The 27298-nt window shown below is 44.2% G+C and overlaps 1 protein-coding gene across 3 annotated transcripts in view; it reads right to left on the reverse strand.

The window, feature by feature from the left end:
• RSU1 (Ras suppressor protein 1) overlaps positions 1–27298 on the reverse strand; it is a 184624-nt gene that overhangs the window by 67436 nt on the left and 89890 nt on the right. For all 3 annotated transcript variants that reach the window (XM_065398975.1, XM_065398977.1, XM_065398976.1), the window contains one exon: positions 22268–22400. In XM_065398975.1, the coding sequence (XP_065255047.1) occupies positions 22268–22400 (133 nt within the window). The remainder of the gene's footprint in view (positions 1–22267; positions 22401–27298) is intronic.

Here is a 27298-nt window from a genome sequence, read left to right on the forward strand (position 1 = left end):
GATGAGTCCGTGCTTTCCGAGCTGCGATCGAAAAGACAGAATGCAAAGATCTACGAGAAGATCTCTTAAGCCATGGCAGAGAGAGGATACAGCCGGGATGCAACGCAGTGCCGCGTGAAAATCAAGGAGCTGAGACAAGGCTACCAGAAGACCAAAGAGGCAAATGGACGCTCCGGATCCCAGCCCCAGACATCCCGTTTCTACGAGGCACTGCATTCCATCCTAGGTGCGGCCGCCACCACTACCCCACCACTGACCGTGGACTCTGAGGATGGGATATTGTCGACGGCCGGTTCCTCGGACATGTTAGCGGACGGGGAAGATGAGGAAGGAGATGAGGAGGACGAGGCAGTCGACAGCGCTTACAACGCTGATTTCCCCGACAGCCAGGATCTCTTCATCACCCTTACAGAGATCCCCTACCAACCGTCCCCAGGCGTTAACCCGGACACAGAATCAGGGGAAGGATCAGTCAGTAAGTGTTTTAAACATGTAAACATTTATTTTTAACAGAACAGGAATATTAACAATATTAACAATGGGTTTTTCATGATTACTTTGCCCTAGGCGCTTAACGTTTCAGTCCTTGGCAGTGCAACTACTGAAAAAAAATCTAACAATGTCCGGTTTAGCATGATTGTTTTGCCCTAGGCGCTCTACTGTTTAGTCCCTGCCAGTGCAGCTACAGTAAAATCCGGTCTATATGTCCGGGGATAGAGCAGAAATCCTCCTGGGACATCTCCACGAAGCTCTCCTGGAGGTTCCTGGGGAGAGCGGCCTTATTGGGTCCTCCGTGGTAGGAAACGTTTCCGCGCCAGGAGACAATCAAGTACTCGGGTATCATTGCCTTGCAGAGCATGGCGGCATACGGCCCTGGTCTTTGCAGGCTTTCCCGAAGCATCCGTTCTTTCTCCGTCTCTGAAATCCTCATCAGAGTGATGTCGCTCATGGTGACCTGCTTTGAATTAGGTAGGGGAATGTTAGTATTGGGACTGCTTGCCTGTTCCTTTACAGAACTGTAACCGGCGGTTTAGAGCCACGCGGTGGAGGCGGAAGAGGAGCAGCATACAGGGATCTTTCCCTGGGACAGCCGCGAGGGGGTGGGACAGGGGCAGAGTTCATGCTTGCCGGATTGCTGGCAGCAGGGACTGGCATTGCTTTGAACGTGAAAGGAGGCCAGTGCTATTATTAAAGTTTTAAGCAGCCACAAGTCTACGGCTTACCATGTCAGCCTGTTACCCAAATTCCACTGTCCTGCCCCGCTTGTCTGATCTGCACTGCAAGACCCCAGGCACTGAATGCGAAGGCTGAAAATTCGACCTTGTCCTGAGTGCGCATGTGATAGGTGCTGTGCATGGTCTTGTTCACAGAGAAAGACTATGTTCTTTGTTCACAAAAAAATTTATCTTTCTGAGGAATTCACTCCCTTTTTCCCATCCCACAGCTGCGACTGTCTCCCGAACTACCCTGGAATCACACTCCCAGAGGCTAGCGCAGATTAGGCGTAGGAAGAAGAGGACACGGGAGGACATGTTCTCGGAACTTATGGGCTGCTCCCGAGCCCAGGCAGCCCAGCAGACCCAGTGGAGGGAGAACTTGTCCCAAATGCACCGATCACACATGGAATGGGAGGAGAGGTGGCGGCAGGAAGACCAGCAGGCGACTCAAACGCTGCTTGGACTAATGAGGGAGCAAACGGACACGCTCCGGCGCCTTGTGGATGTTCTGCAGGACCGGAGGCAGGAGGACAGAGCCCCGCTGCAGTCTATCTCTAACCGCCCTCCCCCGCCACAAAGTTCCATACCCCCCTCACCCAAAGTCCCAAGAAGGAGGGGCGGCAGAGTCCGTGAAAACTCTCACTCCACCCCTGCAGACTGCTCAAGTACCAGAAGGCTCTCATTCCCAAAATTTGATCAGTCCTTTCCTTCCCGCCTCACCCAAGCCCCCGTCCCAGTTTCATCCCCCAGATTCATGTGTAGTTGCTAATAAAAAATACGTTTCTGTTAATTACTGTTTCCATCATGTTCTTTTAGAGGAGAGGCTGTTTGAAGGGGGGGAAGGGGGTTGGTAATTGGACAGGACAGTCACCTTTAGCAGGGTACAGACGCGGGGGCAGGTTCAGCAGCAGGGCACACACACATTGCATTCACTAGTTACCCTGGTCAGTCTGGGAGGTGGTTTTCATGTTCTGTGGGGGGGGGAGGGGGCGCTATGTGACTTTGTGGCGGGGGAGGGCGGTTAGAGATTTTATGCAGCGGTCCTTATCCTGGATCACAGAGCCACGCAGCAGGGGATCTGTAACCGTCCTCCCCCTGCCACAAAGTCACATAGCCCCCACACACAGAGTCCCGACCAGGAGGGGTGGCAGGCTCCGTTGAAACAACCAGTCCACCAGTGCGGAGCCTGTCATTCCTGGAGTTTAGAAGCGTCCTTTGCATCACTACACTACACCCGCTCCCCACCACAGTCTGCGTCCCAGACTTTCCCGCGAAAACAGTAATAAAGAAAACGGTATTCATTAACAAATTTAAAGTGATTTTATTTTTAAACGTGTGTTGTAAGGGGGGGGACGGGGTGAACGGGGTGAACAGGGTATGTAACTGGAGAGGATAGTGAACATTTACTGGGTAAAGAAATGGGGGCAGGTTCAGCTTCTCTGTAAACAAACTTAATCGTCACAGGTTACCCTGCTCACTCAGGAACCTAGCTTTCAAAGCCTCCCGGATGCACAGCGCGTCCTGCTGGGCTCTTCTAATCGCCCGGCTGTCTGGCTGGGCGTAATCAGCAGCCAGGCTATTTGCCTCAACCTCCCACCCCGCCATAAAGGTCTCCCCCTTGCTCTCACACAGATTGTGGAGCACACAGCAAGCTGCAATAACAATGGGGATATTGGTTTCGCTGAGATCAGAGCGAGTCAGTAAGGTTCTCCATCTCCCCTGGAGACGTCCAAAAGCACACTCCACCACCATTCTGCACTTGCTGAGACGGTAGTTGAAGAGTTCTTTTTCACTGTCCAGGGCGCCTGTATAGGGCTTCATGAGCCAGGGCATTAGCGGGTAGGCTGGGTCCCCGAGGATGACTATAGGCATCTCTACATCCCCAAGAGTTATTTTGTGGTCCCGGAAGTAAATACCTTCCTGCAGCAGTCTAAAGAGACCAGAGTTCCTGAAAACACGAGCGTCATGAACCTTGCCCGGCCATCCGACCTTGATGTTTGTAAAACGTTCCCTATGGTCCACCAGTGCTTGCAGTACCATTGAAAAGTAGCCCTTTCGGTTAATGTACTGGCTGGCCTGGTGGTCCGGTCCCAGGATAGGGATGTGAGTTCCATCTATAGCCCCACCGCAGTTTGGGAATCCCATCGCGGCGAAGCCATCTATGAGGACCTCCACGTTTCCCAGGGTCACTACCTTTGAGAGCAGTAGCTCAACGATTGCGTTGGCTACTTGCATCACAACAACCCCCACGGTAGATTTGCCCACGCCAAAGTGGTTCGCGACTGACCGGTAGCTGTCCGGCGTTGCAAGCTTCCAGAGAGCTATGGCCACTCGCTTCTGGACAGTCAGGGCTGCTCGCATCCGGGTGTCCTTGCGCTTCAGGGCAGGGGACAGCAACTCACAAAGTTCCAGGAAAGTCCCCTTCCGCATGCGAAAGTTTCGCAGCCACTGGGATTCATCCCAGACCTGCAGCACTATGCGGTCCCACCAGTCCGTGCTTGTTTCCCGGGCCCAGAATCGCCGTTCCACAACATCAACATGACCCATTGCCACCATGATGTCCTCGGCGCGGGGTCCTGTGCTTTGTGACAGGTCTGTGCCACTCTCAGACTTCAGGTCCTCACCGCGCTGCCGTAGCCTCCTCGCCCGATTTCTCAGCATCTGCCTCTGGGAAAGGTGGATGATAAGGTGCGAGGTGTTGATAACGACCATAACTGCAGCGATGGTCGCAGCGGGCTCCATGCTCGCAGTGCTGTGGCGTCCGCGCTGTCACTGACCAGAAAAGTGCGCGAACTGATTTCCCGCCGGCGCTTTCAGGGAGGGAGGACGGGAGTGACGGTTGGATGATGACAGTTACCCAAAACCACCCTCGACACATTTTTTTCCCCAGAAGGCATTGGGGGCTCGACCCAGAATTCCAGTGGGCAGCGGGGACTGCGGGAACTGTGAGATAGCTGCCCACAGTGCACCGCTTCCAATGTCGACGCTTGCCCCGTTAGTGTGGACTCACAAAGTCGAATTACTGTCCTTAGTGTGGACACACACGTTCGACTTTGTAATATCGATTCCACATATTCGATTTAAGTAAAATCGAACTACTCTCATAGTGTAGACATACCCTTAGAGTAGTAGGCTCTGTGGCAAACGGCCAGCCTCACCAGGACCGTTACCACCAGAGCAGTGGGTCCTTATGTGGGCCTTACAGACATAAAAAAACGGATTGATAGAGCTTATGGCCAGAAGGGACCATTAGAGCATCTAGTCTAACTTCCTGCAGATTACAGGATATTAAATTTCATCCAGTTACCACTGTCTTGAGCAACAACTTGTGTCTGGCTAAAGATCATCATCCAGAAAGGCATCCATTCTTGATCTGAAGAGACATCAAGTGATGGAGAATCCACCACTTCCCTCGGTAGTTTGTTCCAATGGTTAATCACCCTCACTGTTAAAAATGCGTGCCTTATTTCTAATTTGAATTGGTCAGTTTTCAGCTTCCAGCCTTTGGTTCTCATTATGCCTTTCTGTGTTAGATTAAAAAGCTTTCCAGGATACCATCACCCATTCTGATGGTATGGCCTATGTTTCTAGATGTGTAACTTTGCATTTGGCAGAATTAAAACACATTTTGTTTGAATGGGCCCATGTTACCAAGCTATCTAGATTACTCTGTATGACTGTCCTGTCCTCAATATGGTTTACCACTCCGCCAATTTTATCAGCAGTGATTTTATATTTACTTTAGGATCATTGATGGAAATGTTGAACAGTGGCAGGCCTAGTACGGATCCCTACAGAACCCCACTAGAAACAGCCATATTTGATTCCCCATCAATAGCTAATTTTAGAGACCTGTCAGCCACTCTGAATCCATTTAACATGTACTTTACTGATATTGTATACTGCTAATTTTAAAAATCAGAATGTCGTGCAATACTTAAATCAAATGCCTTGCAAAAGTCTAAGTACATTAGAGCTACAGAGCATCAGACATCTCCTCACCCAACTCTTTTAGGACTCTTGGGTACAAGTTATCCAGGCCAGCTCATTTAGAAATGTTTATCCCTCGCAGACACTGTTCAGCATCTTCACTGGGTACTAATGGCCTGGAGAATACTGCCTGACATCAATGTCGGGCAAGATAATGAAGCAGCTGATATGGGACACAATAACGAATTAAAGGATGATAATGTAAATCAACACAGATTTATAGAAAATAAATCCTGCCAAACTAACTTGAATCTTTTTTTTTTGTATGAGACTAAGTTTGGTTGATAAAGGTAATAGTGTTGATGTAATATACTTAGACTTTTGTAAGGCATTTGAGTTGGTACCATACAAAATTTTGATTTAAAAACTAGAATGATTTAAAATCAACATGGTACATATTACATCAATTAAAAACTGGGTGATAGGGCCTAAAAATGCAACTGCAAACAGGGAATCGTCATCAACCAGATGTGTTCCTAGGGGGTCTCACAGGGATCTGTTTTTGGCCCTTTGCTATTTAACTTTTTTTTAATCAATTACCTAGAGGAAAACATCTATAAAAACTTTATCAGTGATGATTTTATAAACACAAAAATTGGGGGAGTGGTAAATAATGAAGCGTATAGGTCACTCATTCAGAGTGATCTGGTTCATTTGGTAAACTGGGCGCAAGCAGCCAATATGCATTTTAATACAGCTAAATATAAAAGTATACTTCTAGGAACAAAGAATGTAGGTCATACTTACATGATGGTAACTCTATCCTGGGAAGCAGTTACTCAGAAAAAGGGATTGGGGGGGGGGGTGAGGGGGAGAGGGGAATGGATAATCAGTTGAACATAAACTCCCAGTGTGTGTGACGCGGTGACCAAAAGAGCTAATTCAATTCTGAAATGCATTAATAGGGGAATCTCAAGTAGGAGCAGTGAAGTTCTTTTACCTTTATATTTGGCATTGCTGCGACCACTGCTGCAATATTGTACCCAGTTCTGGTGCCCACAGTTCAAGAAGAATGTTGGAAAGGGTTCAAAGAAGAGCCACAAAAATGATTAAAGAATTAGAAAACATGTCATACAGCAATAGACTCAAAGAGCTTAATCTATTTAGCTTAACAAAGAGAAGGTTAAGGGGCAACTTGATTACAGTCTGTAAGTATCTATTTGGAGAACAAATATTTAATAATGGGGTCTTCAATCTAGCAGAAAGAGGTATTGTGACGTTGTGCAGTCTATATGGTTTTATAAAAACTTGATAATAAGTCAATATAATGTAACTGGGATAGTTTTAGAGAAAATACGGTAATAAGTGAATGTAACGTAACTGGGATATGCTTCATGCAAAAGGTCTCTTGTAAGGTATCATTACAAAGCTTATAATCTACTGAGTATGATCATCTGATATGTATAAATGTACCACTCTTGTATCTAAAACTAGAAATATAAAATGCAACTCTGAGGGCCTATTGTAATTATGTAAAGTGTGGGCCATTAATGATGGTTTGGAATCTTGATGACTCCCATTGTCTGCAGATGGCTGTTTACCTGTGAGTCTCCCTGTATATGTGTGTGCTGGCAAGTGAGTAATGAAGTCTTGCAGTGACATGTGATCATGTCACCTGAACTGGAATCCATCTCTAACCTGGTGCTTTTCCAGTGGGGGGGGGGGGGTGGAAACCCAGAGGGACAAAGGGTTCCTGCCTTATGCAAAAGATATATAAAGGGGTGGAACAGAAGAGAGGGGGAGAGAAGCCATCATGAAGAATCCCCTAGCTATCACCTGAGCTGGAACAAGAGCTGTACCAGGGGAAAGAATTGTGCCCAGGCCTGGAAGGTGTCCAGTCTGAGAAAAAGCTTACTGAAGCATCTCTGAGGGTGAGATTATCTGTATTCAGTTTGATTAGGCATAGATTTGCGCATTTTATTTTATTTTACTTGGTGACTTACTTTGTTCTGTCTGTTACTACTTTGAACCACTTAAATCCTACTGTCTGTATTTAATAAAATCACTTTTTATTTAGTAATTTACTCAGGGTATGTATTAATACCTGGGGGAGCAAACAACTGTGCATATCTCTCTATCAGTGTTATAGAGGGCGAACAATTTATGAGTTTGCCCTGCATAAGCTTTATGCAGGGTAAAACGGATTTATCTGGGTTTAGACCCCATTGGGAGTTGGGCATCTGAGTGCTAAAGACAAGCACACTACTGAGAGCTGTTTTCAGGTAAACTTGCAGCTTTGGGACAAGTGATTCAGACCCCGAGTCTTTGTTAGAACAGACTGGAGTGTCTGGCTCAGCAAGACAGGGTGCTGGAGTCCTGAGCTGGCAGGGAAAACAGAAGCAGGGGTAGTCTTTGCACATTGGGTGGCAGCTCCCAAGGGGGTTTCTGTGATCCAACCCGTCACAGGTATAACAATCCAAAGGCCGAAAGTTGAAGCTAGACAAATTCAGAGTGGAAAAAAAAACAGTGAGGGTAATTAACCACTGGAACAATTTACCACAGGTCATGGTGGATTCGCCAACTACTTCGATGCTTTTCTAAAAGATATACTCTAGGAATTTGGGGGGGGATAGGGGGAGGTTCTATGGGCTGTGTTATACAAGAGGTCAGTCTAGATGATCACAATGGTTCCTTCTGGCCTTGGAATCTATAAATCATCTTCATAAGCTCTGAATACACCATCCTACTACTTTCCAAATACAGAACAAATATTTATTATTGAACACGTCTACCTTTTCTGCAGCATTATTAACTAGTAGCTGAAAACCCATGCTGTTGCATGGGTGTGATAGTTGGGCCAAATAATCCATCTGTGCAGCCTACCTCATACAACTACTGCAATTGTTGCATGCAAATTAGCTGTAGAGTAAAGGTAGTGATTGGTTGAGTTACTTCCGATATCACAATGGCCTAATCTCTTGGCATGGCACACAAGATACATGCCTTACTGTACCTGTACACTGCACAGGTATAATTCATAAAGGCTGAGAAATTAAAAACTGGACAATTATAGACCACAAATCCCACAGATGACTGAACCTGGTAATACTATAAATAAATGGTTCTCAACCATGTTTGTAGCGGTTTCTATTGCTTCACACTGACTCAACACACATTCTAGGCTTTAGAGTGACACACAGGCTAGAGTGACAATCCTGGAATCTTATTATATAGATTTTATCTCCTCCATCGAATGAATAATGGGCCTATACCATTGCTAGGATTTCTTTTGTTCCTAATACACATAAAATACTCATTTTTCTTTGCCCTGCCCGACATGGACTTTTACCTGATATCTTTAGCCTCCCTTATCAATTTTCTACACTTCATAATGCCTAAATTATATTGATTGCTATCTATTCCCCCTCACCCCCCCATTTGTCATATATTACCTTTTTATTTCTAATCACTGTCTTCATTTTGGCTAAAAGACTATTCTGGTTTAGTGGCAAAGTTGTCCTCTCTCTTGACTGTGGAACTGTGGCTTTCAGGCCGTCTAATAAAGTCTCCTTAAGAACTCCCAATTTTCATTCATATTTTGTCTGTCTAAACTGACCTTGGAGACCCTTGCTTGAGGAACAGTTGTAGGTAGACACATGTGTACCATGTCTAGGTCTCTGGGTTGCCCTAATTTAGCTCAGATTACTACCCAGTCTATCTGTAGTATTGTTTCAAAATGAATTTGTATTTCATAAAAGAGATAATGGCAGCATCAGTAACATGACCAATATTTATACATGTAATATTTATATCTGTCATCTAGATCAATGATATCTATACCTAATAAAATTGAGCTCTTTGTTTATAAATTCAAATATACACACACATACTTCCTGTTTATCTTTTCAAATGGGTTCCAAGCTATGTCAGGGGAGAGTTACACATTAGCATGTAAATGTTGTCTAAAGATGTCAGGAGTTTGAATCATCTATGGTCTCTGTTGGAAATAATGTACTAATATATTTATAAATTTTTAAAATATAGCCAATGAATAAAAACACTGAATCAGAATATGATGCAATGTATTAAAATAAAATATACAGTACTGTGCTTTTGATACAGCAAAACATGAGAATAACATATTTAGAGAACGAAAGTGATTCCCCCCCATCTCAAGCTGCTTACTGCATATGCTAAAAAAGAAGAGTTTGCTGCTTACTTTAAGATCTTTATTGGTAGGACTAAAATGTACGAAACAAACTCCTTAAGAATAAAGTCCTGTTTACTTGTATAAAGTGCCATGGGCTTGACCCTGCACATGTTGAGCAACTTTAACCTGCATTGATTTCAGCTTGCAGGAATTGCAGCACTTCAGATAATAATATAATCAGATTATAATCTGGCATTACATAAATCACGGAGGGTCCAACATGCACAACTGAAGTTAGTAAAGTTTTGCAATTGTTTTAGAGGGGGAGCACAATCAGGTGATAGACACATGCTTAATTTTATTCATGTGAACAGATCCACTAAAGACAATGAGACTAATTGCATTCCTAGTTAAGTATGTGCCTATATGTTACATGAACCCCTCTTCTTAACAATCTACCAAAAAAGGTCAGTGTTAGCAAATAGAGTAGGGCTGTCGATTAATTGCAATTAACTCACGCGATTAACTAAAAAAATTAATCGCAATTTAAAAAATTAATCGTGATTAATTGCAGTTTTAAATCGCATTGTTAAACAATAGAATACCAGTTGAAGTTTATTAAGTATTTTGGATGTTTTTCTACGTTTTCAAATATATTAATTTCTATTACAACACAGAATACAAAGTGTACAGTGCTCACTTTATATTTATTTCTGATTACAAATATTTGCACTGTAAAAAACAAAAGAACTAGTATTTTTCATTTCACCTCATACAAGTACTGTAGTGCAATCTCTTTACTGTGAAAGTTGAACTTACAAATGCCATTTTTGTGTTACATAACTGCACTCAAAAGCAAAACATTGCAAAACTTCAGAGCCTATATGTCCACTCAGTCCTACTTCTTGTTCAGCCAAACGCTAGTTTGTTTACATTTCTGGGAGATAATGCTGCCCACTTCTTATTTACAATGTCACCAGAAAGTGAGAACAGGCATTCACATGGGACTTCTGTAGCCGGCATTGCAAGGTATTTACGTGCCAGATATGTTCAATATTTGAATGCCCCTTCATGCTTCAGCCACGGTTCCAGAGGACAGGCTTCCATGCTGATGATGCTCATTAAAAAAAATAATGCGTTAATTACATCTGTGACTGAACTCCTTGGGGGAGAATTGTATGTCTCCAGGTCTGTTTTACCCGCATTCTGCCATATATTTCATGTTATATTAGTCTTGGATGATGACTCAGCACGTGTTGTTCGTTTTTAAGAACACTTTCGCTGCAGATTTGACAAAACACAAAGAAGGTACCAATGTGAGATTTCTAAAGATAGCTCCAGCACTCGACCCAAGGTTTAAGAATCTGGAGTGCCTTCCAAAAATTGAGGGACGAGGTGTGGAGCATGCTTTCAGAAATCTTAAAAGAGCAACACTCTGATGCAGAAACTACAGAACCCGAACCACCAAAAAAAGAAAATCAACCTTCTGCTCAGAGGATGAAAATGAATATGCATCGGTCCGCATTTCTTTGGATTATCACTGAGCAGAACCTGTCATCAGCATGGATGCATGTCCTCTAGAATGGTGGTTGAAGCATGAAGAGACATATGAATCTTTAGCGCATCTGGCATGTAAATACCTTGCAACGCCAGCTACAACAGTGCCATGTGAATGCCTGTTCGCACTTTCAGGTGACACTGTGAACAAGAAGCAGGCAGCATTATCTCATGCAAATGTAAACAAACTTGTTTGTCTGAGCGATTGGCTGAACAAGAAGTAGGACAGTGGACTTGTAGGCTCTAGAGTTTTACATTCTTTTATTTTGGAATGCAGTATTTTTGTACATAATGCTACATTTGTAAGTTCAACTTTCCTGATAAAGAGATTGCACTACTGTACTTGTATTAAGTGAATTGAAAAATACTATTTCTTTTCTTTTTTACAGTGCAAATATTTGTAATCAGAAATAAATATAAAGTGAGCACTGGACACTTTGTATTCTGTATTGTAATTGAAATCAATATATTTGAAAATGTAAAAAACATCCAAAATTATTTAATTAAATGGTATTCTATTATTGTTCAAGCATGTAATTAATTGCAATTAATTTTTTTAAGCGCTCAACAGCCCTAAAATAGAGCTCTAGTTACTTCAGAAACAAAAAACAAATCAACCCAGTATGCTGGGCTTTTTCTAGCAATACAACAGCAATTGGGTTCTTAACTCGTCCAGATGATTATTAGCTGCTAGGATATGACCTCACCATCAGCAACTATTTCTCATATCATACTGGTGTAAAAAATGGATTTTGCTGTGTTATTGCTACATCAGACATTCAACTGACAAAGATACTTAATTTTTGCAGGCAAGACCACCAACCAAATATTTCTGACTTTGTGATAGTAGCATTCATTCTTTGCACATTTTCAACATAAATGGATTTAAGGAATATTGTGAAGAATAATTTGGAGACCAATTACATTCAATAAGAATTACTGTTTCCCGAGAAACATACAACCTCATAACTATTTGTATCTAAGCCAAATTTCTCATGAAAGGCCATAGTAGTTAACTATTGTACAAAATCTATTACGAGTATGAGTATGTAAATTGAGTTTTTACTTTATTTAACTTACTATGGAGTGTCTTCTCCCCTAATTTCACAAGTGTAATTCCTAATAAACTCTATTAATACTGTTAAATTCTTATCCTCATCTGGATTTCCAAGCATACAAGAGTTTTAGACTGTAAACTCTTTGAGGCAGAGACTGTCTTCTTTGTGTCTTGCACTGTGCCACGCACATGGTTAGCATTAAACAAATTTACAACAATGGAATCAGATAAAGGATATTTCAGAGTGATGTTTTTATTTAGTGCATTACTTTGAACATCTTGCCGGCTTCCTTTCTAGTTGCTGAAAATAAATTAGTGAAATATTCTTGTCTAATACAAGCCATAAAAATCATATTTAATGAACTATGTCCATCGAACCCAAGGCAGCTGGGATTTGCTTCAGTCACAAAACAGCTGGGCGATTGGAGGAGTGGTTCATTCTAAAAGCATCTAGAAAGGCGCTTTTCTTTAGGTGCTGAACTGCTTTAATGTGGATCATTTTGAATGTTATTGCTATTAGAAATGAGGTTTTAGAAGATAAGACTGAGCAAGAAGCAGTCTGCACAGGGATGCCTATGTGCCAAATGCCATTAAGTGATATAGTCTCAGCATGACATTTGTCAAGCCTCTTTCTCTGTTAAGAGTTAATGGATCCATTTTTAAAATGGCTTGCTCCCCAACCACCTTTCTTAATGGGAATGCAAGAAAAGATGGTTACTTACCTCTCGTAACTGTTGTTCTTTGAGATGTGTTGTTCACGTCCATTCCAATTAGGTGTGCGCACGTCGCATGCATGGACGTCAGAAACTTTTTCCCTTAGTAGCTCCCGTCAGGACAGCAGGGGAGCCCCCTAGAGTGGCGCCCTTATGGCTGCATGTATAGTACTCTGCCGGCCCGACCCCCCTTTGGTTCCTTCTTGCCATGGACTCTGACAGAGGGGAGGAGGGTGGGTTTTGTAATGGACGTGAACAACACATCTTTAAGAACAACAGTTACGAGAGGTAAGTAACCGTCTTTTCTTCGAGTGATTGTTCACATCCATTCCAATTAGGTGACTTCGAAGCTTACCATTGGAGAAGGGCAGGAGTCATGGAACGATTGATTGAAGGACAGCTCTGCTGACCGATGCATTATCTCTGGCCTGTTGGTTGACAGCATACTGAGCTGTAAACATGTGCACTGAAGACCAGGTGGCTGCCTTGCAGATCTCCTGGATGGGGATCTGCGCCAGAAAGGCAGTTGAAGATGCTTGCCTTCTGGTTGAATGGGCCGTAATCGCTGGAGCTGGAATCTTGGCCAGCTCATAGCACGTGCGAATGCAGTCTGTGATCCAGGATGATACGCGTTGTGCAGAGACTGGAAGGCCCTTCATTCTACCGGCTATGGCAACGAACAATTGGGTTGATTTGCGGAAAGGTTTGGTGCGCTCTATGTAGAATGCTAAGGCTCTTCGAACATCCAGCGTGTGTAGGCTGCGGCGTCTCGGGCACGTGTCGGATTTTGGAAAGAACACGGTCAAGCAAATGTCCTGTCCCATGTGGAATTGGGAGACCACCTTGGGGAGGAATTTGGGGTGTGGACTAAGCTGCACCTTGTCCTTATGAAACACTATAAGGGGGTTCAGAGGTGAAAGCTCTCAGTTCGGACACCTGCCTTGCTGATGTAATGGCCACCAGGAACGCTACCTTCCAAGAAAGGTAGAGGAGGGAACAAGTGGCCAGGGGGTCAAATGGTGGGATCATGAGTTTGGAGAGGACCAGGTTCAGGTTCCAGATTGGAACTGGCAGGCGAGAATATGGGAACACTCTCTCCAGCCCTTTAAGGAATTGCCCCACCATGGGATTTGAGAACACTGAGCATGCAGACTCCCCTGGATGGAAAGTGGAAATGGCTGCCAGGTGCACCCTGATGGACGAAAGGGACAGATCTTGTTGCTTAAGGTGTGGGAGGTAGTCCAAAATAACCGGGATAGGAACCTAAGCGGTTGAAGACACTTGGGTTCACACCAGCAGGAAAACCTTTTCCACTTTGCCAGGTAGGTAGCCCTAGCTGAAGGTTTCCTACTACCAAGAAGAATCTGTCTCACTGATTGAGAACACTGGCTCTCCATGGGATTTAGCCATGGAGTTTCCAAGCCATGAGATGTAGAGACTGTAGGTTTGGGTGGAGAAGGTGCCTGTGGTCCTGCATGATCAGATCTGGGTAGAGGGGCAGGGCTATCGGTGTATGCATCCCTAGCGACTTCAGGGTGGCCCTAGAGTCCTTAAGGCCGTGCAGCCTGGAGTCTGTTTGCTCCAAGAAAAGGCCCGAGCCCTCAAAGGGGAGGTCCTGGAGGGTATTTTGGACCTCTGGAGGGAGGCCCGATGCCTGAAGCCACGCTGAGCTACCCCTGAGACACATGACTACCCCTGAGACAATGACTCTAGCTGCAGAGTCGGCTGAATTGAGGGAGGCTTGCAGCAAAGTCTTGGCTACTGCCTTTCCTTCCTCGATTAACACAGCAAACTCTGAGTGCAAGTCCTGGGGCAGGTGATTCTTAAACTTGGACACGGCTGTCCAAGAATTGAAGTTATAGTCTATTAAGGATTGCCTGCTGGTTGGCTATACGTAGTTGGAGGCCCCCGGATGAGTAGACCTTTCTACTGAAGAGGCCCAGACACTTGGCCTCCGGGGCAGAGGCTTGTTGGCCCTGGCGTTCCTTTTCATTGACTGCTGAAACAACCAGGGAGCAGGGAGTCGGATGGCAGAACAGGAACTCGCAGTCCTTGGATGGGGCAAAGTATTTCCTTTCTACCCCCCTGGCTATTGGTGTGATGGAAGCTGGGGTTTGCCATATAGTGTTGTAATTTGTCTGTATTGTCTTTGAGAGAGAGCGCTACTCTGGAGGGACCCTCGGGAGCAAGGATGTCCACCATCAGATCCTCCTGTTTGACTGTTTCTTCCGCCTGGAGGCCCATATTGAGGATGATCCTGCGGAGCAGCTCCTGGTGAGCCCTGTGGTCGATTGGGGGCAGTCCTAAGACCGATGTACCCACTACCGCCTCGTCTGGGGAAGAGGACGACGTGAGTTGCTGCTGGTTGCCCTCATCCAGACCCTCTTGTGGGTCCCCATAGGCCTAGGTTACATCAGTGCCCAATGGGCCTGAAACCTGCTGAGGTGTCATAGTGCTTGGTACCGCCGCTGGCACTGGGCCTGCCGCTGCCGGTTGCCCTTGGGGATCCGATGGCGGCCTGGAGAGAGTGGCCTCTCTTGCCATTGATGTGTGCCTGTGAGGTGACCTGGAATGGTGGCGCATGGAATGCCCGGGCCTGGACGCTCTGGAGATGGTGTCCTGTTGCTGATGGTAGATTCATGGGATCCAGAAGGGCCACTGTGGCTGCCAAGCTGAATGGGACTCTCTGCTGGCCACGGTCCGGTGCCTGCTATAGCTGGAGCGACCAGAGTCAGTTTTAGAGCTGGAGGATGCCGACGGAGGGGACCAGGGTGATGCCGAACCTTAAGTGGCTGTAGGATGCTGTGAGGTGCGGGCCAGAGAGCGGTGCCTGGTTGACTGAGATCACGAACGGTACCAGGAATCTTGGGACCGGGACCTCTCACTCTGAGCTGGTGAGGTTGCTGGAGCGGCGGTCCAGTGCCGGGCGACTGATGGCGTCAGGGAATGGCGTCTAGACATCGATGCAGGTACCGCGGGTACATTCGCCGCCGATGCCGTAACCTCTCGCTGGGTCGCAGGTACCGGGGAGTAGCGGGACACCAAACTCGAACGGGAACGGTGCTGTGAGTTGCTGAGACGGTGACCTCGAGCAGCACACCATTGCTGGTTTCCCTCTGGACAGCACCCTCCTGGGCAGTGCAGGAGGCTTTTCCCTACACAGGAGATGATTTGACGCCGACAGCTCAATGAGGTCTTTCGCTGCCTCAAAAGTGTCGGGTGTGGAGGGGTGTTCCAGGACATCCTCCAGACATTCATCAGGACTGAACTCGCTGGGTATCGGACTCAATGGGGCCTCTGGTGCCAGAGTTGACGGTGATGGTTCTTGGCTCGGGCCCCCAACCGGTCTTTGCGCGCCGGGAGCCTCTCTGAGTGTCTTGGTAGCTCTTCGGCACCGACTAAGCGTCACAAGAAAGTGGAAAGAGGGCGCTCTCCCCGAAGAGGTCAACCGGTGCTGAGGTTGGTTGTCCCACCTCGGTGCCAGCGATTTTCAGGGCCTGGGCAGTGCCAGATCGCACACCGATGCCAGGGCACTTTGCACCAAGGTAGCCGGGTCTGGTGCCGGTCGGTCTGGGGCCAGTGGCTGTAACACAGCTTCCATGAGCAACTGCTTAAGACAAAAGTCTTTCTTTCTTAGTGCACGGTTTGAAGGCCCTGCAGATTTTGCAGCACTCTGCCTGATGAACCTCTCCCAGACACCTGAGACAGGAGTCGTGGGGGTCGCTGTTAGGCAGAAACTTGTGGCACGTGGCACAAGCTTTGAAACCCTGGGCTTGCGGCATGCCCTGCAGCCCAAGGTTGGTGTTGGAATTAGCTTCTAGACACGTGAATACAATATAATTATCTGATAACTATCTAAGAACAACTAACTAGAAGACTGAAAGGCTAAGGGATCACTCGCAAGCAAGAGAGAATATTCCAACGCCTCCATGGACGGTAAGAGGGAACTGAAGGGGGGTCAGGCCAGCAGGTACTATCTACATCACCATAAGGGCACCACTCTAGGGGGCTCCCCTGCCATCCCGACGGGAGCTGCTAAGGGAAAAAGTTTCCGACGTCCGTGCATGCAACGTGCGCACACACCTAATTGGAATGGACGTGAACAATCATGCAAAGAAGAAGTGTGACTTACTCTTCTTCACAAAGAGTCTTGTCAAAGTTTTTGACTCTAAGTTGACTGGCCTGTGGGGGGGGGAAAACTACCTTCTAGAAATTTAACAAAAGGTGTCAGTTCTATCATAATTCTGCTTCTCTGAACCAAAGAGGTCAAACAAGGCAACAACCACCATTAGAGCAAGCGTTAAAAGGTAAGTGTTTGGCTCTACAACAGCTTGAAAAATGTTGGAACTTTGAATGCTACTCTAAACAGTCAGCTCTAGGAAATTATTTAGCTTTAACTGAGATTATGCCATCGGGCAATGACTTTAATAGACACCACAATGACAATAGGAAAATCATTCCCCTTTCTGAAGCAAGTATAAATGAACAAAGAGCAATTTCCATATATGAAATGATCAAGCGATCGTGATTAATGCCCAAAATGTACTCAAAGAACAGCCTCCTGAAGAAACTACATGAAGAACGCTAGCAACTAAACCCATCCCCAATCCTCCATCTTCTGCTTATCTGGACTTTAAGATCATTAGTGACTTGATGAAGAAGTGGTAATCTACTACTGACTTGCATCAGAGGCTTTTAATTCTTCATAAGAGTTTCATTCACTGTTGTGTTTCAAACATTTATGACTGTCTGTACTTGCCCCAGTATATTATAACCACTAAATCATACAATCCATCATCTCTTTGTCACTATTCCAGACATAAAATCCTGTGAGAATGTGCTTACAACACAAAGGTCACTTTGAACGTTGACTAGAGACATGAATAAAAAATAAAACATTTAGTTAAATCCTTCAAAGCAACGAGGCTGCCATTACCCATTACAGCTTAGAAAAAGTTTTTCAGCTACTTCTCAGGTACTCACATGAGACCACACATGGTAGTTTAATTGCAAGCACAGGATAAACAGAATCAGTGCCCAAATTCAGCCATTACCTGTACTTTCAAAAACTATCATTTGCCTGGTCCTTATTCTTTATAGCCCTTACTAGGCTGTGGGCTTGGCTTAGTGACCATATTTCCATCTGTGACCCACAAAGAGAGCTGTGCTCAATGGGCTCACTGCATTTGCTAGAAATTGACCAGAGCATGACATATTACTCACCTGTTAGCACAACTCTTCCCTCAATAATGAGGGCTGAAGCATTACCTAGTATCATTTCTCATGAAGTGTAAGAAAATTAAAGGAAATGAAAGACCCTACTAAAAAGAGCAGTTGAATTGAGTAGTGGTGGCTAACAGGGTCCTATTTGGACAAAAATAATATGATTCTTATCATGTGCCTAGATACCATCTTGAAGTAAGTATTAAAAATGTGCATATAGGTAGGTATGTGGATAGACATTTTAACCATAGGCACATACATTCTTCAGATGCATTAGCCTTACACGTCAGGTAGTAACTAGGGCAAGTAACTACAGAAAGGATGAAAGATGTAATTAACACTAAAAAAAAGTTTGCTTTAAAATGGCTGGTAGCCGTGAGGAATCAGGGCCTGCAGCAGACTAGTTTCCAGGAAGATTTATCAACACAACTGGCCTGCAGCAGGCTGCCTGATTAGCCGCGCAACCTGACTGGCTGCAGAGGTCAGCAGGCTGGCTCTTCGCTATGCAACTTGACTGACTGCAGAGGTCAACTCAAGCCAGCAGCAGCAGCAGCTCACTGTCTTCTCAAAGCTCATAAAAGCCACTGTGCCTGCTCCTGCATTACCTTGTTCCTGCTGCTCCAGCCTTGCACCCAGCCTTGCCTCTGTCCTGCCCCTGCCTTGAACCCCTCCTGGCCTGCTACCCTGCTTGCTCCAGTTTCTGACCTCTGGTTTGACCCGTGGCCCTGACTCCTGATTACGGATGCGGCTCAAAACCTGGTTCTGGTACCCAGTTTCTGCCTTCTGGTTTGACCCTTGGCTTTGGCTCCCAACGACTGACTATGACTCTGACTACTAGGCCTTCTGTCCGCTCCAGCCACTAGGCTAGACTGCCTTCATTCTGGTCAGTTGACACACTGAGAAGCCCTCGAATTGGGGCCAGCGGCTCTCAGCGCTAGCACTGACCCTACTAAGGCCCCAGCGGAACTGGCGGATGCCATCCAGAACCTGCAGTCGCAAGTAACCACCCTGCAATCGCAGACTGTGGCCCTTTAGGCACAGATTGCTCTGCTGGCTTCTCCTGCTCCACCCCTCCCAGAGCTGAAGATTCTACTGCCCAACAAATCTGATGGAGATTGGGACAAGTTTTGGGGATTCCTACACTAATGTCAGCTCCTGTTCCTCCTATGCCCCCCGACCATTCCCCACAGACCAGACCTGTGTGGGGCTCATCTTAAATTTGTTGACTGGGGGAGCCTTGGCCTGGTCTTCCCCACTCCTGGAACAGTCCAACCCCCTCTTGCAACAATTAGAGGAATTCATTCAAGCTATGTCCATCATCTTTGGTGACCCCAAAGGGCGCGGACCAACAAGACAACCCTTTAGGCCTTATGGCAGAAGGCCGGCCTGTAGCAAAGTACACTGCTGAATTTTGTCGTGTGGTTTCTGACACTAGGTGGAATGACGTGGCACAGCACCACCATTTCCACCTGGAGTTAAATGAAGAGGTGAAGGAGGAGCTTTCCCGGGTGGAGCTTCCATCCAGTTTGGACAGCCTGATTGAACCTGTGCATCAAAATCCAGGATTTTGCAGAGCGGCATCCTGAGTGTACCTCAATTTTCCAGAAGCTGCCAACCCCCAGGCCTCTGACACCCCAGGCACATGGGTCTTCCTTGGCATCAGAGCTCATGCAGGCCGACCAGGTTCACCTGCACCTCTCAGACTCAGAGAAGCACCAACCCTGGGCTTTAAGCTTTACCTATATTGTGGGGGACCCAGCCATCTTGCCTTGATGCATCCAGCGATGACTCAGGCAGAACCAGGGCCAGAAAATGCCAGATCCCCAGCTCCATACAGATTTCAGGCTGCTAATACACACAATTTCTTCTCCTTCCTCAAAATTATGAGTGACATTATCTAAACAGAATAACTTCTTTTGTAGCAAATCACGCATTTAACAATGATGCTTTGTCTCAGTGTAAAAGTTAAGCTGTCTGGGTCTATCAAATACTGTAAGGTAATTTTTAAAATTTTCTCTTGGTTGAATGATCCAGTGGAATCAAAGAGTTCAATTTTGCATACGGTTACAGACATCTTATGGAGGAAATTACTACACCTACTTCTCAGCCTGGTGATTTGCTTAATGAGCGGGGGGGGGGGAAGGTACAGTACCTTGAATATTGCTGTGAAAGGAAAAAAAAGAGTTGGAGGAGGAGGAGAAGCAAAAGCCTATGATTAGACAGAAGAGAGAAAAATCATCAGGCAGAAATTAGTTCTCATATCTTTTACATTCATAGTTAGTTTGCTTTAGGATATAAAATGTCACTTGACCGGTTAACCTGACTGTGCCACCTCTTACAAATTACACAGCACAAAATCAAATGCAAGTCAAAAAATACGTCTGCAGCAGGTCATATCTAAAGGAAACAGGTTGGGAGAGGGGAGAACAGAATCTCTCTTCCCTCCACCCACCCCATGAGTTTGGGCAGTCTCATTATTCCAGGTGTTCTAACGAAAGTATAGCCAATATTCTCAACACATGGTCCAAAAATCATTCATTTATACACTGAAAGTTTAAAGAAACATTTTTTCTGTTTATTTGCATGTGCGTATTCATACCAGTGCAGGAGCAGTTTAATGTCTACACAATTCTAATATCATTGTTTCTCTGAATTCTCCCTTTATTGCAACACCACAATAGTAACTGACAAAAATCTGCACATAATTCTGAAAGGAACTCGCCTCTGTTTAACTTCTCATGGTAGAGTAAACATATGAAAGCTTTAATTAGGTCCTTGGAACTCCACAATAGTTCTCCAAACATCCATGAATGTTTTTGTTAGTACTGCATTAAGAATTCCTTACCTATGTTGCTCACTGAACAGAAATATAAAATTACCACCAAAGATTGCAAAAACACATTAACAAATATATTACAGCATAGAGACCACTCTGCTGGCACACAGGATTTTATAAAAACACACTCCCACCTGTGACCCTATTCAGCTAAAATTCTCTACATGACAGTTCAGCATGAGTCTATAGAAGTCACTGCTGGATCATTTATACAATTCCATGCAGAAGCTGTACTTGTCAGTCCTATACTCTGTATACCCTTTATCACCACCTGTAACACTTCGCTTTTTTGTGGATTTGTTTTCACTGGTTGCTGATAAAAGTTGTCAGAGAGGCATTTACATATTTTTATGGAAAAAACGCACCACAAGTTATAGAGTTTCCCTCAGTTTCAATATTTGGAACAAAATATCGATTTTAATGTACACATTGCAGTTTTTGCTGCATTATTTAATATTTCTAAAATTAGTTGTCAGAGTTAAAGCCTGATGTAACTCTCCTGCTTATTGTTCTAAACTAACTGTGGACTGGCAACATGTAAAAGTCTTCAACAAGAAGAACATCTTTCAACCCACTGACCCATCAGAGAAACTCTTTCCTAAACAAAAACATTTATCATTCAAATCCATTCCCTTCACAGCTAATCTCAATGTGTGATCACCACCACCAGGTGAAACTATTTTCAAAAATACCTGTTTCAATTTGTAAACCGCTGTGGCACATCCCTAAAAGTATTACTCCTAACGTGACTTGCCAAGCCCTGCTCTTGTAAGCCTACCATCTTTCCTCAATGAAGTTTATAAATTGAACACCAAAAGCAGGGACAGTGTCATACAAGAACAACGCAAGAACATAAGAATGGCCACACTGAGTCAGACCAAGGGTCCATCCAGCCCAGCATCCTGTCTGCCGACAGTGGCCAGCGCCAGGTGCCCCAGAGGGAGTGAACCTAACAGGTAATGATCAAGTGATCTCTCTCCTGCCATCCATCTCCACCCTCTGACAAACAGAGGCTAGGGATACCATTCCTTACCCATCCTGGCTAATAGCCATTAATGGACTTAAGCTCCATGAATTTATCTAGTCCTCTTTTAAACCCTGTTATAGTCCTAGCCTTCACAACCTCCTCAGGCAAGGAGTTCCACAGGTTGACTGTGCACTGTGTGAAGAACTTCCTTTCATTTGTTTTAAACCTGCTGCCCATTATACATATGGATAAAGTATTTTCCTAATATGGCGCTAAGCCATACTTTTTTATTCAGAAAATTGACCCACAAGAAAGTAAACATTTAGCAATTTACAGTGATATGTGTATAGAGCTGCATATTTTTAATTAAAATCAAGCTACTGTGTAGGTTGTGAAACCGCTAAAAACCATTACTGGACTTGTTTTGAAATTTATGGAGCAATGACTTATACACATTTACATGCACTTACCTTAACAGGAAATTATTTAGTAAGTAACGTAGCAAAAATTTTCTATTTTCTTGGTATCCATGCTTGGTGCACAATCAAGCTGCAAGGACTTTGTCAAATGCTCCATAGTAAAAGCTATAACGTAATACAATAAAGATCAATACTTACTACTTATATGTTTCTGAACGAATATATTCAAAAACATGAGACACTCCCAGCTGGAACTGATCTGCTATAGGGGTAACCCAGGGATTATTCTCTGCTTTGAAGACTTGCTTTTGACCAGTCAAATCCAAATTACCTGAAAGGGATTAAACAAAAGGGCATGTGAAAAGGAGATCTCTTATCCTAGACAAATTACTCACTGTATAAAATTATTTTCATTCTTTGAAAGAGTCTGACTACACAGTTAAAGCAAATGCCCGTGTTTTCAGGCTTAATATGAGGAAGAGGTGGGCATATTAGCTCCTGCCATACTATATAATATGGATGTAGAGCCAAATTCCACCCTATTTACTTCATTGGTGTTGCAGTACTCAGAGTCAGGATGAATTTGGCCCAATGAATTTTAAATTTAATCCTACTATATTTCAACACATTTCACATTTATTTATCAAAATAAGTCTTAAAAACAGGACTTAATGATGCATAGGCCCTGAGCTGGCCTTCTGCACAGGATATAAATTTCACTCATTAAGCACTACTACACCTCTACCCCAATATAACGTGACCCGATATAACATGAATTTGGATATAACGCGGTAAAACAGTGCTCCGGGGGGGCGGGGCTGCGCACTCCGGTGGATCAAAGCAAGTTCGATATAACGCAGTTTCACCTATAACGCGTTAAGATTTTTTGGCTCCCAAGGACAGCATTATATCGAGGTAGAGGTGTACTACAATAGGTGTGAGATTAGAACTTGAGGCTTCCCGATTCCCAATTTAGTACTTATTTTTCCAGATGACACTATTTGGGGGCATAAAAGAACCTGCTAATTTATACCATTAAAAATAACCTTGACCTTGAAGGACAACTCCACAGTAGTATTCCTGGTCACATTGCTTAGCAGGAATGAACAATGGCAACACTTTTTTCCATAGGTAGGGCCCAATGGTGCAGGTTATTTCCGATATCACAACCACAAGCCCAAGTCTAATGAAAAATCCCCAGCTAGTGTTTTTCCAATACTTTAGCTTGTGCAACACCCTACAGCTTATGTTGGTTATAGCTATCAGTCCAGAATACAGAAATTCATACCTATAACCTGCCAATATAGCTATTTTGATAACCAGACTTGAGATTTATTAGAAGTGTCATTGATTTTTCTTTTCCTAAGTTCTCCCTGCAGAAAGGTAGAGAAGTACACCCCCAACTGAGATTCCTCATAAGGAAACATTATGCTATACTCCAGTTTTATACTGAGTCATTGTCCTAGCTATACAAATCATTATCTGCATTCTCTAAATTAACTGTTCACACATACATTTAAAATTGCAACAACATTTTGTAACATTATGGATGTCATGATCAGGGAATATAAAAACAGCTGTGAGAAAGTTAAAAACTGTTGTAGATGAAGTGGGGAAATAATAAAAATAGCATTTTTCATCTAACCAAACTATGTAGCTTAAAATTAAAGCATCAAGTCTGGAAGGCCAGCCTAACCAAGCTGTTACCTCTATATGGAATAAATATGTGCTTATTTTTCAAATTAATGCCATTTGTATATCTAGAGTGAATGCGTACGTATGGATGTAATAGCATCTGCAAGCTGTCTCTTGGCTGGCTCAGTTAAAACCTCACCATGCTCTGCATTATGTTTAATCCTTAATGCAGCTCTCTCTGTGAAAAAGGGTTATCATAATTAGAGTGAAGCTAGACCATTATACTGTGTGAAAAGATGACACTTGTCTCATATTGGCCTATCAACAAGTTACCATTACCTCAGCAAAGCTCATCTGTCAGCTGTCTGAGGTCTGTTCGGTTTTTAAGTAACAACATGCTGGAAGCATTTCACCCCTCTGTCAGTCAGGCAGCAATTGCCCTAACTGCCTTACGCTTCAGTGCTTCTAGTGAGGCGCCTCACACCCATCTCCTTTATTAGAGGACTCAGCAGCATGTGTGTTCTAACAAGGATCAGGCAGCAGGATTAAGCACTGTGACAAAGAGGACCTAATAAGATAGAATCTATGCTGGCTGGCTCAAAGACACTGATTCACACTGTTCACTATTCAGTTTAAAGGCGCAGGCCACTAGGGAAGCAAGTCAGCACTGTGATTACCAGTAACCCTCTGACCAATGCTACTATGAAGATCATACATCACTCAGAGGCTTATTCTGCAATTGCAAATTGGATTTTCCCATTTTATTACCTGCAAAAGAACCACATACATTTCTCTCCAAAGCCATCAACACAGTAAGTGCTCACTTACATTTATAATTCTGTAAGCAGTACATCAAGTAAAACGATCAATCTGTGTACAACTTATATAAACAGTTAAATTCAGGAAGATAAATTTGGCCCCATTATAGGGCAAATGCAATTTTGCTTATGGAAATGGACTATACATTTCCAAAAATCTCACCAGAAAGGTCCTTAGCTGAGCACTCCAATCCCGAGTTGGTTCTGTAAATTACTGTCCATACTAAATAACCGGGGGAATGCTGCCTGAAACTCTCACCTCCTCACTGTTGTGTTCCCGCTGTAGATTCTTAATACCATACAGATCATTTACATTGAATCAATTTAAAGGAATGACATTCTGCTGAAACCAAAGAGGTCTTATAGAAAAAGGTTTTCTAAACAAAATTAATTTTTGATGCATACGTTAAAAGGGCATCACTCAATTTCCTTCTTCCTCTCACTTTGCAAAAAAAGGAGAGATCACATTTAGTTATTTCATGTTATGGAGGTTGGGGGTGGGGCACAAACTTATTCGGGAGATTTAGTAAACTCACAAGTCTATAGCTCCAAACCAGGAATAAATTCCACCTCTTACTATGAGAGCTGAGGGAGGAGTTTCCCTTGGGTTCGCTCCTGGCAGAAACAGGGCAGCTACTGCTGGGCAGGGGGAGTGGGAGTTCAAATGTCACAGATTTTCTACTAAAGGATCCAGGAACCAGCTATGCTGCTGTAGAATGGGAACTAGTAACCCTCCCATGCTAAGGGCATTGAGCAGCAAGAGACCCGGTGTTCCCAAAGACAGTGAGTGAATCAAGGAGGTCTGTCTGTGAGGGGGAGGAGAAAGGACGGGGCGCTGAACGTTAAAATCCCTACCCCAAAACAATACAGCCACCAGACAGGGAGGGGAGCCACAGCTAGCAGGTGAAGCACAAGCAGCAGACACAGGGGGGTTGACTAGATCCATCCCAGGCCCTGAAGGAACGAAGGCAATGCACAGAACACTTTCACCAAAAAGGGCATACAAGTTAGCAAGGAAGAAGCAGTTTTACGGATGCAAAATTGGACTTCTGGTAACACTATAAAAGTCACTCTCACAAACATATATAGGTAGGCTTGGAATGATTAGATTGTTTAATCAGTAAATTTGGAAAATGTCAATTTCACCACACACACACAAACTGCCCAAAACAGTATTTCCAAAGATAACAATTGAAATTTATAGATAGGCAAAGTAAGGCATTCCAGTGATTTAGACTTCTGAATTAGGTTGGTTACAAATGGACTAGCGAATTAATAGTAAAAACCATGTACTATTTGTCAATGTTAGGATATTTACTTTGTATATTTTGACATGGGATACTGACAATTTGTGTTTTAATGATTTATAAAGCTTTACTTTTTGAATCTCAATGTCTATTGTTCTTAAATAAATGTCTGACCCCCCCCCCCCCCCGCCCCGCACAATTTCCCACAACAGTGAAAATTTAAAATAGATAGAAATATATGCTTTGAAAGGATCAATATCTGTCAAAAATATAAAAAACATATCAAATTCTGCCAAGCCTACAAATACACGCATGGACAATGTTGCAGCCATAAATGTATTTATACAGGTTATGTTCACAGCTACAATATTTGTGAGATCTTACTTCCCAGGGCAAGGGTATGTACCAAGTAGGGTTCAAAAGTGACACTGAAAACGACTAGAAAGAATGTCCCTGACTCTGGGCCCTACTCTAGCAGTGCAAAGCAGTTAGAAAGCTGGGAGATTTGGTCCCCAACATTCCCCCTACCTAAGGGAGGGTTCCTCAAGTGTTAGTGTTGACTCAGCAGCTCTTATGCCACCCTCCCCCCACCACCTCCCAGCACAGGGGGAACAGGCAGGGGAAAAGGGTCATGGCAGTTCTCATAGGTGCATTTTCAAACCGTACTGTACATAGTATCCCAAAGACTTTAGGAAGTTTCGATACTGCTGTACTAAGATGATTACATCAAATCCCTCTGATATTTTTAGCAAGTTAAACACGAAATTGCATCTGGTAAAAATCCAGCGCTGCAGAATGAATCACAAAAAGTAAGAGTGTTGGAGATTGCACTTATTTTTGTTTGGTTCTTTCCGACTACCTCAATCCATTAAAAAATACCTATACTTTATCAAAGAAAATTTAGTATTCCTAATACACGGCTATTATGGTGGAATACAACAGGCCTGTGATTCTCTTCTCAGTTATGAGAGTAAATCAGAAGCAACTGGAGTCAATGATGTTACACTGGGGCCTGGTCTATACTAGGAATTTCATAGAATCATAGAATATCAGGGTTGGATGGGATCTCAGGAGGTCATCAGTCCAACCCCCTGCTCAAAGCAGGACCAATCCCCAGACAGATTTTTGTCCCAGATCCCTAAATGGTCCCCTCAAGGATTGAACTCACAACCCTGGGTTTAGCAGGCCAATGCTCAAGCCACTGAGCTATCCCTCCCTCCTAAATTAATGGAGATAGGATATCTCCTAGAACTGAAAGGGACCTTCACTAGCAGGACCAAGTACTGATTTTGCCGCAGATCCCTAAGTGGCCCCCTCAAGGATTGAACTCACAACCCTGGGTTTAGCAGGCCAATACGCAAACCACTGAGCTATCCCTCCCCCCGATAAGCTAAGAGCCGGGAAAAGCAGGCCGTCTCGGAGGGCCAGGTGCCCTCCGCCGTCAAACGTGCCCCTTTCCCCCCCGGGCAAGGTCGGGTACAATACTCTGATTGATCCCCTAGGCTGAGCTCTGGTTCTCACAGGCTCTG

This window comes from Emys orbicularis, chromosome 2 (assembly GCF_028017835.1).
Source record: "Emys orbicularis isolate rEmyOrb1 chromosome 2, rEmyOrb1.hap1, whole genome shotgun sequence".
Taxonomy (NCBI): Eukaryota; Metazoa; Chordata; order Testudines; family Emydidae; genus Emys; species Emys orbicularis.